At 36.1% G+C, this 15,393-nt stretch overlaps 2 protein-coding genes across 2 annotated transcripts; both read left to right on the top strand.

The window, feature by feature from the left end:
* Positions 1-1,516: 1,516 nt before the first annotated feature.
* Positions 1,517-4,727, top strand: BKA55DRAFT_742682 (fungal-specific transcription factor domain-containing protein; the record flags this gene model as incomplete). The annotated part of the gene is made up of 2 exons (XM_046201513.1): positions 1,517-2,580; positions 2,630-4,727. 2 exons carry the CDS (start codon positions 1,517-1,519, stop codon positions 4,725-4,727), a joined length of 3,162 nt encoding a protein of 1,053 aa, XP_046043824.1.
* A 7,578-nt stretch (positions 4,728-12,305) lies between these two features.
* BKA55DRAFT_580757 (uncharacterized protein) lies at positions 12,306-14,822 on the top strand. The gene is made up of 5 exons (XM_046193975.1): positions 12,306-12,581; positions 12,636-13,384; positions 13,446-13,857; positions 13,931-14,222; positions 14,281-14,822. The coding sequence occupies exons 1-5, from the start codon at positions 12,379-12,381 to the stop codon at positions 14,665-14,667; spliced, it is 2,043 nt and encodes a 680-aa protein (XP_046043823.1). The 5' UTR covers positions 12,306-12,378; the 3' UTR covers positions 14,668-14,822.
* The last annotated feature ends 571 nt before the right edge of the window (positions 14,823-15,393 follow it).

Below are 15,393 nucleotides of genomic sequence, written 5' to 3'. Positions count from 1 at the left end.
GCAGCGGGATCATCTCGGTGCGCTCGATGCCTCCTCTGTCCAGCGCTGACCACAGATCGAATGCAATCAAACAAATCCAAACCTCTGGATTTGAAATGACATTTGATGTATTTGCAGATACATGATATATGATGAAAGCTTGAATCTGCCAGGCTGTCGGCCGCGTCCTTGCAGCTTACCCGGAACCTGCTGGGCGTCAGGGTCTGGTGAGCGAATCTGGCCAATCAGAGTTGTTACTCAGATCTTTCATTAGTGTGCTACCCCCAGCAGCGCCTTCAAATTGGTTAAAGATAAGGTACAGTGGGCCGGCAAAAGTTCCGACACATGGCCAAAATCAGCCCTATTTTTTTAAATTATATATATTAATATAAAATATAAATATAAATAAAATACTATTATTTATTTTTTAATCTTAAAAAGTTAAATAATATTATTAATACTAATATATTATATTAAGTATTTTTTAAATATTCTTAATAAGCTAATATAATATTAAAAAATATTAATTAACTTCTGTTTATTAATTAAGATAATATAATTATTAAATTATATTATAATAAGCTTTATATTATATATAAATGCTTATTAAGTTAATATACAAGCTTTAAGTAAGTAGTAGTTTTTACTTATATTTAAATCTAATTAATAATATACTTATAATTAAAATAAATTATTTTTAGTATTTTTATTATATAATTTAACTACTTAATTAATATTTTAATATATATCTAATTTTATATCTATTTTATTTAGCTTATTATATGTAAAATAAAACAGAGGGGTTAATTTAACTATGTGTCGGAAATTTTGGCACCCCGCGTCTTGTCTCAGTAAACCTTGACAAGAGTGAGGCCAAAGTCGGGAGTACCTTTGCAATATGAGGAAGATCACGATGCTTGGCAGAGCTCATACAAGTCAGCAGACCATGAGCTAAGCCGAACGAGCCGCAACAGCTACGCGACATAGCAGACCAAATTAATAGCAATCCCTCTTTTCTAATAAGGAGATTCTGAGTCCCCCCCCTCCCCCCCAAAAAGTAGGGAAGTGTTCAAGGCAGCAGGATATCCACAGGCCCATCATAATATTACAGCCAGACTTGTAAATCATATGGTAGAGTCTCTAGCCCTATATGGTTGGTACGTACAGTACAGCCCCGTTCTGGGTGATGTGCGATATCAGGCGCAGACTGTCCCCAGCTCCAGTGCAGGGAGCCGCTGACTACATACGTACCTGTTGCTTACTTCTCCATAAACTCCCCGGACGACTTTGGGTCACCTCAACCTCAACCTCAACACTCTTGCGCTGCAACTTTTTAAACTGCACAACAGCTGTACCAGCCAACCTCTTATAAAGGCTCTGTTTTGCCCAGTCGGACTGCATTCGCAGCCACCAAATCCCTGCCTAACTCAGTCGCTTCGCTCCACCATCGTCACCACACCGGTCTGGTATATTTGTTTTCCATCGCCGGACTCACGGCCGCGGGTGGCCACGTCGTAGCTCTGTCTCTGGCAGAGCCATGTCCAACCGTGCCGTTTTGAGCCCTCAACACGCCCAACAGTCCTTCGATTCCGGTCCCCAACTCTACCGCGACGTTCCTGAATTGCACGCTATGCCTTCTCCCTCTCACAGCGCCTTAATGGATTTCACACACTTTGACTATTTTGCGTTTGCTTACTATGGTCTTCCTGACCACTCTTCTCTCGTTTCCCTAGTAGATCACACCCACACGTTCCAATATCCCCCTGCATTTCCCCAGCACCAGACCATATCTGGCCTTGCACATAGCGGTCTGCCGCTCGGCGCCTTGCCTACCGGCAGCCTCACCCAGAGCATAGAAGGCTCCAAAGCCCCCCCAGATCGGACATCTCCCGCCTCCAACGCCCTCGAAGACCCGACTACCGATGAGTCTGGTTTGGCTTCTCGTAACCGTACGGATAGCACAGACCTAGGCAGTAGAACTAAGGAGGGTAAAGCCGATGCCACACCTGCGTGGAGTGGACTTAAGACAAGGGCTGGCAAGGAAAGAAAACGCCCCCCGCTTGCTTACATTGCATGTCGCCGAAAGAAGATCCGTTGTTCAGGCGAGAAACCCGCCTGCAAGCACTGTATACGCTCACGTATCCCATGTGCCTACAAGGTCACGACACGGAAGGCGGCGCCACAGACAGATTACATGGCTATACTCGATAAGCAATTGAAGCGTATGGAAGAACGCATTATTAAGGTCATCCCGAAGTCAGACCAGGAAGTCGCGTCAGCTGTGAACCGTGCCGTGGTCAAACCAACGATACCAGGGACCGTACCTTCTAATAAATTAACGAAAAGGCGCGGCACTGAGGAAGCATTAGGACCTGATCTAGAAGCGTGGGCCAAGGCGCCTTCGAAGCCCAAGATCGAGGGCGATGATAGGCCCAGCAGCCTGCAAGTCCAAGAAGCGGAGGAGAACAAGCTGCAACATGAAGGCACAGAAGCACTCCCCTCCAAGGAGATACAGGAGCATCTCGCAGAGGTGTTTTTCGACAACCTCTATGGCCAATCTTACCATCTTCTACACAAACTAAGCTATATGCGAAAGCTAAAGTGAGTTCTTTTTGGGTTGGATCTCACGTCCCCTGCTAACCGTCAACAGAAATGGCACACTACCTCCGGTGCTTGTTCTCACAGTGTGCGCTGTAGCTGCTCGTTTTACCCCAAACCCTCTAGTGAGTTCTTCAGGGCCGGAATTCTTACGCGGTGAGGAATGGGCATCATACGCTCGAGATATTTGCACCAGACGATATGAATGGCCAAACCTCACCATCTTAACATGTCTTCTTATTTTGAGCCTTCATGAATTTGGAACGTGCCAGGGCGGCCGTAGCTGGGCCCTGGGTGGACAAGCTATCCGAATGGCTTTCGCTCTCCAGTTACATAAAGACTTAGAATACGATCCCTCGGGCCGTAATGGCACCAAAACGCAGCTCAGCTTCATTGATCGAGAGATTCGGCGACGCATAATGTGGGCCTGCTTTCTCATGGATCGCTTCAACTCTTCTGGGACAGATCGACCCATATTCATCAGGGAGGATACAATGCAGATTCCTCTGCCGGTAAAGGAAAAGTACTTCCAATTCGACATGCCTGCGCCCACCGAAATGTTGGACGGTCAAGTACCTCATCCGGTGTCGCTTAACGGCGGACAAATCGTTGATGCACGAGAGAACATGGGAGTTGCGGCCTTCCTGATTCGAGCCATTGCCATATGGGGACGGATCATCACCTACCTGAGCCAAGGGTGGAAGGATTTGGACCCCAATCCAATCTGGGAAGACGAGTCTCAATACGTGAAGCATCTCAATGATGCTGTAAACCTTGAGGCTAGTCTGCCCTTGTCACTCAAGTACTCTGTAGAGAACCTCGAGGTCCACAAGACAGAGAACACGGCAAGTCAGTTCCTTTTTATGCATATCTGCCTGCAGCATAACATTCTCTTTATAAGTCGAGCTACTATATCAGCACGAAAGCAACATGGTGTACATGATGATTTCTTCTCTGAAGCAAGCAAGAGGGCCTTCAACGCTGCAGACCGAATATCCGAGCTTCTTCGTGAAGCTGAACAGTCGCGATGCTTTGTTTCGGCCCCGTTCGCTGGATACTGCGCCTTTTCCTCGACAACAGTTCACATCTTGGGTATTATCTATCGCAACCCCTCCATGAAGCCAATAGGCGAGGCCAATTTGACTACCAATGTCAAGTATCTTCACAAAATGAAGAAGTATTGGGGCATGTTTCACTGGATGGTGGAGAACGTTTGCACTCAGTATCGAAATGCCTTGGACGCTATGAGAGCTGTTGCGGATGTCCAAGAACGAGCCACACAGTCATCTTTCCTTCAATACGGAGACTGGTTTAACCGTTACCTTCACGGTCTTTCTGATGTTGAGTTCATGGACCCCGCCACTTACAAACGACAGGATTCAAGAGCAGACGGCGTCCTCGAAGCGAAGCCCGAACTGCAATCAGTGGAGGAATACGTTTCCACGCTTCCAACACCACAAAATGTCGAGAATAAGGATACTATCCGCGCAGCAGCACCGAAACGAAAGCAAAACGCTAAGAAACAGACCTGCATGCCAGCAAAACCTGACCGGCATCTCGATTCGTTGCAGAGTACAGACGCAGACGCAGTCTCCCAGGAACGCAAGTTCTCGGGCTGTTTGGGATTGCAAATTACAGGTGCAGCAGACTTCAACCCTCTCGCAGTATCAAACCCACCGAACCCAGCTTTCAGCACAGCCATGCCACCTATGAATCCGGCCAATATGGCCGCTTTCTGTCATCACCCTCACACCCCTACCTTCTTCCCACCTGAGCTGCTTGCTATGAATTTTGGGCAGGGTGCGAATGGAAACATCGACCCGCTTGATCACCAACTTTTCTTTGGAGGATGCCCCATGGACGCCACAGGATTGGGCGGTGGCCAGGATATAATGAGCGGCCTTGACTGGGAAGCCGTGGCTTCAGGGGCTCAGCCAGATGTAGGCTTGCAAGGTCGGCGACATACTGGCAAGGCAGGTGTAAATAGGCACACGGCCGGCATGGCTGATCGAGCAGGACTGAGCGGACCCGAAGCGTCGTCCGCGTCATTCATGCCATTCAATATGGAACCTCCAGACATGGGCCAAGACCCTGGCTTTAATATGGGTGGAATTGACCCATTCACGGGCATACCTGGGCATTTGAGTTGACTCAAACCTTAACTCATGAGTTAATTCATAACTCAAACTCACAAAACTCATATGAGTTGAGTCTGAGTTATCGCCGCTGACTCATGAATTACCTCATGAAACTCACGCCGGCATCCCCACTATTTCATCCTCTGATCTAACGTGTATGATAAGCGAGTGGGCCAGAAATCTTACCCTTCAAAAGATAAACTATCATAAAAACATAATAAACTATCTAATTAATTAAAACTACTCATTATTCTCTTCCCTAGATATCTCATTTACTACCTGACAGGTTCTTGCATTATGCCCAGTCTTGCCGCATACCATGCACAACCACCCTTTCGCCACGCAAAAACGAAGCACCACCAAAAATCAACAACTTTACTTACACAGAACTTAACCAAAATAATAGATATGCGCAAAATTATTCGTCTTATAAATAATAATTGCACATATCTATTGAATCCTGGGTCTTTTGATAAGCCGCCCTGATCACGTGGTTGGTTGACGGCGTATGGTTTCCTCTCTGACCTCAATGACCGAGGCAGCCTCCGATTCTGACTCCGGCTCGCCTAAGCAGCCACCTTCCACCATAACAGGCATATTTTGAGTCTCCAATTCGGCTATGGCTTCTCTACCAGCTAGAGTCTCACCAAGAGTCATAAAACATTTGTTAGGACTTATACTAAGATGTTAGGGTTGGGTTTGTCTATTACTGCTAAGACTGAGTCTCCACTATCGCATGTGTGGTCGAGTCCCCCTCCTGCCAAATATCACAACCCCCTCTTGGCTTTTTGGTTCCTGTCAATTATAATTCTCATACTCTTCTTCCCCGCTTCCAGCATCGTCATCACCATCATTGTTACCATCATTGCCGTCTTCGTGATGTCTGTGGAGAGAGGATTTTCAACAAACTAATGTCATAGCATCAGTATCGCCTCCTATCACACTGCCCAATTCCTCTACAAAACCTCGTAAAGGTATATAAATACTAAGCTGTTCTAGAATAGATATTTTTTATAAGCTATATAGATTACTATCTATAGTTATCTAAACCTTAAGGACTTTTAAGTTTATAAAAAGATCTTATATATTATTACTAAGAAGAAGGGGCTTTAAGATAGGCTATATAATATATATATATAATACCTTATAAATCCTTAAAAGGTTAGGGAGCTTATTTATAATAGTAAGTACTATAATATAATACTTATTCTTTTTTTTAATATTATTAATTATATAAATCTTATTATAATATATAAAGAGGCTTTTAAAAATAAAAATATAAATACTAATATTAAAGATATCTAATATACATAATAAGCATATAGCATAGACAAGTGCGCGGCATAAAAGTCCCTTACTTTATATTAATACTATCTAATTAATTAATTCTTAACTAAATAATATATTATAATCTACTGCTAAGGCTTATATTCTTCTTGCACTTTAAGCCTATTAAGAAGACCTAAAATTAAGTCTATAATAGGCTGTATTTCTTTATAATATTTGCTTTTATACTCTTTACTACTAATCTCAGGGCAGGCAGGCCTATAATAATTATATCCCTAGCTTATAAAAACTAAGTAATTAGGAGGAATAGCTTATAATTAAGTATATTTTAAATCTAAATTTATAAGGATTTTCTTCTTAATATTATAATATTAAAGAAATAGTAAATTAATTACTTATTAATTATAATATATTATTAGTTAATAAGTACTAGGCTATTAATTTTATTAAGTAATAACTATAACTTAAGATATATTCTTTTTATAAATATAACTATTAAAGAGCTTAATATAAAGATTTAATTATTATTTATAATTAGTTTAAGCTAATATAAAATATAATTATAAAATATAATATTAAATTAGATAATATCTAAAACTTTAATAAGACTAGCTTTATAATAAGTATAATATTAAATAGTATAGTTATTACTAGCTTAGAAAGGCATAAAAACTTAAAATTAATTTAGCTTAAAAACTATAAATAGGTTATTATAATTTAAGTAATTAATATAAAAGGCTAAGTAATTAATCTATATATAATAGTTATAGGCTAATATTACCTTACTAACTAGTATTAAAATAGTAACCTCCTAGGCACTTAGGCTATTACTATAACTATAAATAGCTAAATAGATAATAAGATAGGTCTTAACTAGCTAAAGCACTTTAATTAATATATAACTAACTAATTAGTTAGTCTTTATTATCTTCTAATCCTTAATAGCTATAAAAGTTATTAATTTACTAATTTTTAAATATATTATAAGGTTAATAATATTATTACCCTCTATATACCTTCTTATTTATTATACCTGCTTTAATTACTTAATATTAAGTACTTTAGGCTATTAAAAAAGGCTTATAGTTAAGAAATAAAGTAACTAATTAAATAGTCTATAACTTATATTTTTAAGATTAAGTTCTTCTTAGCCTTTTATATTGCCTTTTAAAAGATTATAACTAAATTAAATATTAAAGGTAGTTTTAAAGGAGCTAGACTTACTCCTTTTAACCTTAAAGTTATACTCTTAAAGCTTAATATATAGCTATAGACTTTAATACCTATTAAAGAAGTAGCTTAATAAGCTTAAGCTTAAACTTTAAAGACCTTAATAATAGTCTTTAAGGCCAGATTATAGTCTAAATACCTTTAGGGCTAAATTAGAAGATATTATAATAGCTCCTTAAAGTTAATCCTTAAAGCTCTTTAATCTCTTATAAAGGCAGTTATAAGGAATATATAAAAGACTGCCTTATTAAAAGCTAAGAACTAGGAGCTTTATAAGGCAAATAATATACTTAGCTAGCAGTATAGGGCAAAAAGGATATACTTATAAAATAAAAAGAGGATACTTATATAAGAAGGTTAGGATTTAATTAAGTAAATAGATATAAGTATATAGGTATTAGCTAAATTATTAAGAAGTAGTAGTTAAGGAAGGTTAATTAGGCTAGGTATTTGGCGATATAGTATATACAGTAAGACTAGGCATAATATAAGGACCTATTAGGTAGTTCTAGAGGTATTTAGTAATGAATATAGTAATTAATTTTAATTAATTAAATAGTTTATTTTGTTTTTATTAGATTATATCTTAAGAAGGTAGTAATTTTTATATTATATACTTATTTATATTATATGCTTATTATATATATTATTATTATTATTAATAGTTATTAAATATAAATCTTTATAACTAAAATGCTTTTAAGAATATTAAACTTCTTATTAAAATACTTAGCTATTTTTATTAAAAGTACTAGCCTTGTATTAATATCTATCTTATTTTTAATAAAAAAGTCTTTAATATTTCTATTTAACTTTATTATAGCCTAGCTTAATTAGTAATCCTATTTATAAATAAGTAATACTTTTATATTAATTAATTAAGTATTATTAATTATTAATATATTAAGGCTATTATATTAAATAGCCTAAGCTTAATATAAGGTAAAACTAAATAATATTATTAAATTATCCTTATAGATTTTATTTATTACCTTACCTGTATTTTAGTTAAGGTTAATAAGATAGTATTATAGGTAGTAGCTATAAAGTATATTAATATATTTATAAACTATTTCTAGCCTTTATTACTAAATATCTTATATAATATTATAATACCTATAATATAGATTTCTTATAAGGATAGTTTATTAAGAAAATCCCTTTCTTATAGCCTTTAGGTAATAGCTAAAGTATTAAAAGTATTATTTCCCTTCTTAAAATAGCTCTTAAGTCTGCTCTTAGCTTAGAAGGCCTCTACTAAGGTAGCTGGCTTACTATCCCTACTAAGTCCCTACTTTAATACTTATGTATTAGCACCTAGCTATATTATAACAGTTTTATTATTAGTCTAAGGGACTTATATAAGATTTGTATTAGCAGATAGCTATAAAGGGATATCGCTATCTTTATTATTACCTTAATAATTATTTAATATATTTAGTAAAACTTAAGTAAATGCCTAAAAGAGCTAGATGCCTCTTAAGAGCATACCTAGTAAGGAAGGAAAGTATAACTTCTTTATATAACTTATATAATAGCTATTTATCTTTAAATTGCCTTCTTTATTACTAGCCTAAATATAGTACTTAGCAAGCTTATAGGCTAGATACTTTAATATACCCTTCTTAATAAGGGATATATATTACTAGCTAATAAACTTCTTAAGCTTTTTTTTATATTTAGAGAAGGTCTTAGCAGATTAGTAGTATCCTGTATATCTAGCGCCTTAGATAATAATAATATATATTATATTAGTAAGCTAGTAGTATTTATACTTAGGATATGGCAGGAGGTAAAATTTAAAAAGAAGCTAGATAGTAAAGAGGCCTTTTTTTTATTTTTTTATAACTCCTAGGACTTATAGTTTTTTTATTTTTTTATTTTTTTTTTAAAGTTTTTATTATTTTATATTAACTTATTTTTTTATATTTTAAGTTATTATAAAGTTTTATTTTTCTTATTTTATTATATTATATTAGCTTAATATACTATTTTAATTTTTTTATTTTTATTTAATATATTTTTCTTATTAAATCTAGTTTTATATTTTTTTATTTCTAGCTAATAAGTTCTTTACCTTTACTTTTTTATAAGTAAAAAACTAGTCTTATAATTTCTTAATTATATTTTCTAAATAAAGGTTTTATTTCTTAGGTTTTTAAATAAATCTTAGGCTAGTAATATTATATTAACTTTATATTATTCTTAATATTTAGGTTTATATAATAGTCTAGGGGCCTTAGTTATTAATTACTTTTAGTATTTACTTACCTTTATTAATATGTTTAGGCCTTTTTAATTAGGGATATTTATTAATAATATATCTAAATTAATTATAATTATAGTATTTAACCTTAGATATATCTTAAGGTTTTTAATATTATTATTAGTTTATTAAGTTATTCTTAATATTATTAGTCTTGCTTTTATTTTATAAAATATATTATTATTTTTTTTATATTTTTAGTTAGTATTATTTTTATTTTATTAAGGATTATATAATCCTTTATTAGCTATTTCTTATATTATTATTTATATTATTAATTATTTATTTTAATTATATTAATAATAAGTTTATTTAAGGTCTTAGGTTTAAGGCAAATATTAAATAAGGTATTTTTAATTTTATTTTTTAATTTTAAATAAATATATATTATATAGGTTTTTTTATTTTAATTAAGTTTAAATACTTAATAGTAGTATTTAATAAGATATAAAGCTATAAATCCTTTTTATTAAAGCTATTAAATTTTTATTTTTACTATTTATTTCTTATTTATAATATTAAAAGTATATTATAGTTCTTTCTTAAAGCTTTTATATTTATTATAAATATATTAGGTTATTTCCTTTTATTTATAATATAATTTAGTAATATAATCTTATAAAATAGGTTTAAATTATTATAAAGCCTTACTTTTATAAAAAAAATTATTATATAGTATATTTTAAGTTTATTTATAATAAATTATATAAAATAATATAAATAATAACTTTATAAGCTAATTAAGAATCCTTAAAGTTTATTAAAATCTCTATTATATAAGTTAGACTAGTATAGCCTTTAAATTTTTTTATTTTTTTATTAAATTCTTTAATATAATATAAAAGTTTTTTTACTTATTTTTTTAATTTTTTAATTTTAATTTACATAACCTTAATATTATTTTTAATATCTTTTAATAATATATTATACTATATCCCTAAATCTTTAAGTTTTTTCTTAAGTTTCTTTACTTTATCCTTATAGGTATTTAAATAAGCCAGGATAATATCTTCTTTTATTTTATTATTAATATTTATAAAGATATTTCTAGGTTTATAAAATATCTTAGATTAAGTTAGCTACTAGCTATAGCTAGAGGTTAAGGCTTAGCTTAAAGTAATAAGCATTATTATATAAATAATAGTTAATATTATATAATATTTTATAAATAAGAGTTATTAATATATAATAATTAAGGTTTTTAAATAAGTAAATTTATTTATATTAGGTTTATATTTATAAATAATATAAGGTATAATATTTAGTATTATAAGGTATTATATCTTTTAATAATTAAGTAATATATATTAGGCTTATTAATTTACAGATATTTTATTAATAGCTAGTATATTAAGTTTTATAAAAGAATTAGTAAATATATTTTATATACTTAAATATAATTATAGCTTAAAAAGGCAATTATTAAATAAATTTAAGAATTATTAATATTTCTAGTTAGATATTAGTAATTAGGCCTTAGTAATTACTTATAGAACTCTTTAATATATAATAACTATTTATAATTAGAAGAAAATATAAAGTATATATAAGGTAACTACTAGGATTATAATACTTATATATAAGTAAGGATACCTTAAAATTATAATTAAAATAGTAAAACCTCTAAGGGGGAGATTTTAATAAAATATAATATAAATATCCCCTATTTATATTAATAGTATATTAATATTATAGCTAATATACTTATTTAGTTATATAGCCTGTCTTATAACTTATTTAATCCTCTTTTCGCCGCCAACGCCAAATGTCTTTAACTTTAGGCAACTAAACTTATATGAAACTCAATATATTTCTTTTACAGAACCCCGCAATTACCCCGCTTCCATCCCAGACATCGCGGTACGATATCCCCCTCGCGCTCTCGTGGTCCAAGACCATAACTAGCCTATCACAGGTTCTTAGTCTTCTCTAGTACCTCCTTGGCCTACTACTAGATATCCTTAAGCTACTTATTATATAAGCCGCTATTAAGGGCCTTAAGAAACCCCCTTTCCCTCCTACTTAGCTATATCTCTTTATATAACTTTCTTTTTAAATCTTTAAGCTTTTACTTCTTATATTTAAGAAAGTCTTTAATAATTAAAAGGTTTTTATAAATAAATTATATAAGTAAGAGGATTTTATAACTAAAGATTACTATCTTAATATAGCTAATATTATCTTTATTAAACTAAGCCTTTTTAATATTTATAGCTATTATAAATAATATATTACCTTTACTTTTATTTTACTTAAAAGCTTTTTTAATTTTAAGGATTATATTATAGCCTTTAGTTAAATAAGGCTTATTAGGCCTAAGTATTTATAAGCTTTTTTAAATAGTAAGTATTATAATAAGGTAGTTATAATATTAATAGTAATTATAACTAGAAGGAAAAGTTAAGTTAAATAACTATTATAAAAATATAATAAATAATTAAAGTATAATATCCTTTAAAGTAAGTTAAAGGAAGAAAGCATCCCGGTATAAGGAAATTATGGAACCATACTGTCTGCGCGACTTCAAAGGTCTTGTTCAGGAATGGATGTCCAAAGCAGCCTGATGAGTCGAGCAAACGTGGGCTAAAGAGCAGACAGAATACTATATTTTCAACAAGATCTTCACGTGTATATCATGTTCATATGATTACTATTCATACTGCTTTACGTTCATGATGACTATCAGTGAGGTGACAGTCACTAGCAGCCATGGACGATGATGATTGGCAGAGGCTTGGGTTACTAACCCATCATGGTCGTCATTTAACAGAGCTGGGTCGGATTTCGGAATTTCGAACTGCGGGGTAAACCAATATCCGAACAACCGTGAGAGGGACTTAAATTCCGACTCGTCCAACCTGGCAGTGTGAACAGTTGAAAATGCCGCCGCCGAGGGGCCCCAGAATTCCTGCCTGTGAGCCGTGCAGGCGTTCGAAGCTCTCTTGCGATCACGGGAGACCAGCCTGCAGCCGCTGTCTCGTCAACGACAAGCCTTCTCAGTGCGTGTATCGAACTCCCCTGGGCTCTCGGAAACGATGGCGAGTTACGCCAAATCTCTCCACTCGTGGCGAGCCTCGTACTCCGTATGCATTTCCAGCATCTTATGGTGTGATTGTGCAGACTTATGACTTATCTAGCGTCACGGTGGCTTCCACCACACTTGTCGCTGCTACCAGCCCTCCTGCATCTCCCATTCATGCCAGGCCTAGTTATCCAAATCCAGGCTATCTCGGCGCATCAAGCCATGCTGCCATCTTCAGCCAGCTATCTCCAGATGAGGTCCCAGCCCGGTATTTGAGCCCTCTACCATATGACGCAACCCAGGAGTTGTCACTTGGATTCGAAGATGAGGTTCATGTTAGCAAGGTGGCAGACTGCATGACACAGTTGCTGGCCTCATTCTCAGCGGCCGCTTTCAAAGATTTGATTTCATTCTGGCGCGCAACTGGGGCCAATCTTGCTCTCGCTGAACCTCTGGTGGACATATGCCTTGTTGCTCTAGACAACCTCCATTCTTTATCCACTCAACCAGGGAGAAATAGGTATTTATGTTATGCCAGGCTACTCATCCAAAATTCAAGACACCCTTTGCTCGTAGAGCCACCCCTGGATGTACACGAGTTTTGCTTACAGTTCTTGGGCTCCAATGCACGTCTGGAGACTCTAGGTCTTCTCATCTGTGCCGTTATCCGAGCGTCATCAGAGGTTTATCCTTTCCCGCCACTGTATCTAGATGGCACCCGTCGACAAGAACTCATGTCTTTGGCCGTCAAGTTGACTGACACTGCCGTCGAAGCAATCCTTTCACTTGACAAACTCAACGACCTACAGTTGGTTTTTCAGTACGAGAACTTCATCTCCTACTCGTACGTCTTTGGAATTCAGTGTATGTCCGCTTTCCACTGCCCACTCATCTGCCCATTGCCCACCGCTTATGCTCGTTTTAGCATATTACTCATATCGCAAACTGGGCGACGTCATCACTTCAATCGCAACGCTCGGTTATCACGAGAAGTTGGCGGCCATGAATGAATTGCCCGAATTTCTTATCAATATCCGTAGGACCGCTCTGGCACGGACCTACTCGGCCGACAAGAACTGGGCAATATTTCTTGGACGTCCCCCGCGACTCGGAAAGAAGTTTTGCCGCCTCAACGCCATATTGAGATGGTCAGTCAATACTGAAGTGGAGGCGAATTCGTCCTTTGGGCATTTCCGTGACATTTTGCAATGGCCTGCTGACTCTAAAATGTCTGCTTGGGCTGAAACTCGCTGGACTGCGACTTGCGCCTCCTTGAAGGAAGAAATACTGGATATTTTCAGCGAAGAGATCAAGGAAAATTTGAGTGGAAGAGTTTGGTAAGACTATCTCGCCTGCGACTTATGAAGCGCCTCAGAGCTGTAGACAACATTTGCTGATTTACAATACAAGTGGCCTTCGGGAGAGGGCTGAGCAACAGTGGGCTTCGCTGCCAGAGAGCTTTCGTATGAAGGGGAGCTTGAAGAATCATGATGAGGGAGCTTGGGAAAGGGATTTTCTCGTCAGCACAAGGCTTGGATACCTCCATGTCTTGTTTCTTCTCCGTCTTCTATGTGTAAGGTCACCAGCCAACCCTGATCCTGAATTTGTGACAATATCTCAGGAGATCCTCTCATTAGTGGTTGAAGTGATTGTCCTTAGGGACCAGTTGGTGTGTTCAACGGGGACAAGCTTTGAGTGGAGGGTGAGTGAAGTCTCTCTTAGCCACTGGTTGCCCATCTTGTCACTAATTCAAGCTACAGCTGGCACACTACGGCCTTCCAGCAATAGGGATCATAATGATAGCCATGCTCAGAGGGCGGAATCTGTGCGATGCCCTCCAGGATGCCCAGACTATCCGTGACCTCGGGATCGTAGTCACTGAAGTCGACCTTGGCACAATCGTTCGACCCATGGAGTCAAACTACGCATTGCTATCGAGGGCTGTGGATACTATCAAGAAGTTTTTGATACGATTTCATGCTCAAGATAGGCAGGCCGGTCTACCTCAAAGTACAGGTATTTCGGCAACAATACCGGATGACAATATTTGGGATTTTCAATCGCACTTAGAACCGTGGGATTTTGAGATAAACTTTTGGGATACCCTGGCTGAGCATCCATCTATGTTCAGCGCTGAGACGGAATGATATGTCACCATGGCCGAACACAGATCATATATGTGGCGGTTGAAGCGTACTATGTATTGATTAATTAGTTATGATCCACACCGTTTCCCGCTATTTGGCATATAAATTTGTCTTGAGACCTTTAAGTCGGCCGTTCTTTGTCCGCCCTTATGCTGTGTGCTAGTGAGGCTAATACGTACTAGATGGCACACATGCAGTCCCTTCGTGCTGCCATTCACAAAGGGCAAGTTGTACGTGAGCTTGTACCTGCAAAGCTGCATTTGCAAGTAAGTGTGTCATTGATGGGCCGGTGATAGCTGGGGGGTTATCGTGTCTTTCACGTGAAGAGCTGAAAGGAATGAAGAGCTTGGGTACCATAATTTCCGCGGAAGGTTGGGGCAGCTGTACTTTGGTCCAATGAGGGGCCCTTGAAGTTGCAGAAACTGGTAGCTTGAAGTACTTTGGCTATGACGAGAGTCGCATAAGTGAAGTTGCGGATCACGTATCCAAGGCCATTGCTGTGAGTAAGTCCCGAAGTATTGGAACGATCAACGAGATTTAGACAACCTTTTAAGCGTGACATTGGTCGTGATAAATACGATGCTATCCCTCCTTACAGTCTCTGGCGGCATTTTAAGGTCGGAGGCCCTGAACGAGTTGATGCTCTCGCTGAGCGATGGCCTGGTGAGGCCGATAACGACCAGACAGAGATCACGCGCCCTAGATTCTCTCAGACTTCTCACTTGA

This window comes from Fusarium redolens (genome assembly GCF_020744475.1).
Source record: "Fusarium redolens strain MPI-CAGE-AT-0023 chromosome Unknown BKA55scaffold_19, whole genome shotgun sequence".
Lineage (NCBI taxonomy): Eukaryota > Fungi > Ascomycota > Sordariomycetes > Hypocreales > Nectriaceae > Fusarium > Fusarium redolens.
This window is presented reverse-complemented; position numbering and strand designations above follow the sequence as displayed.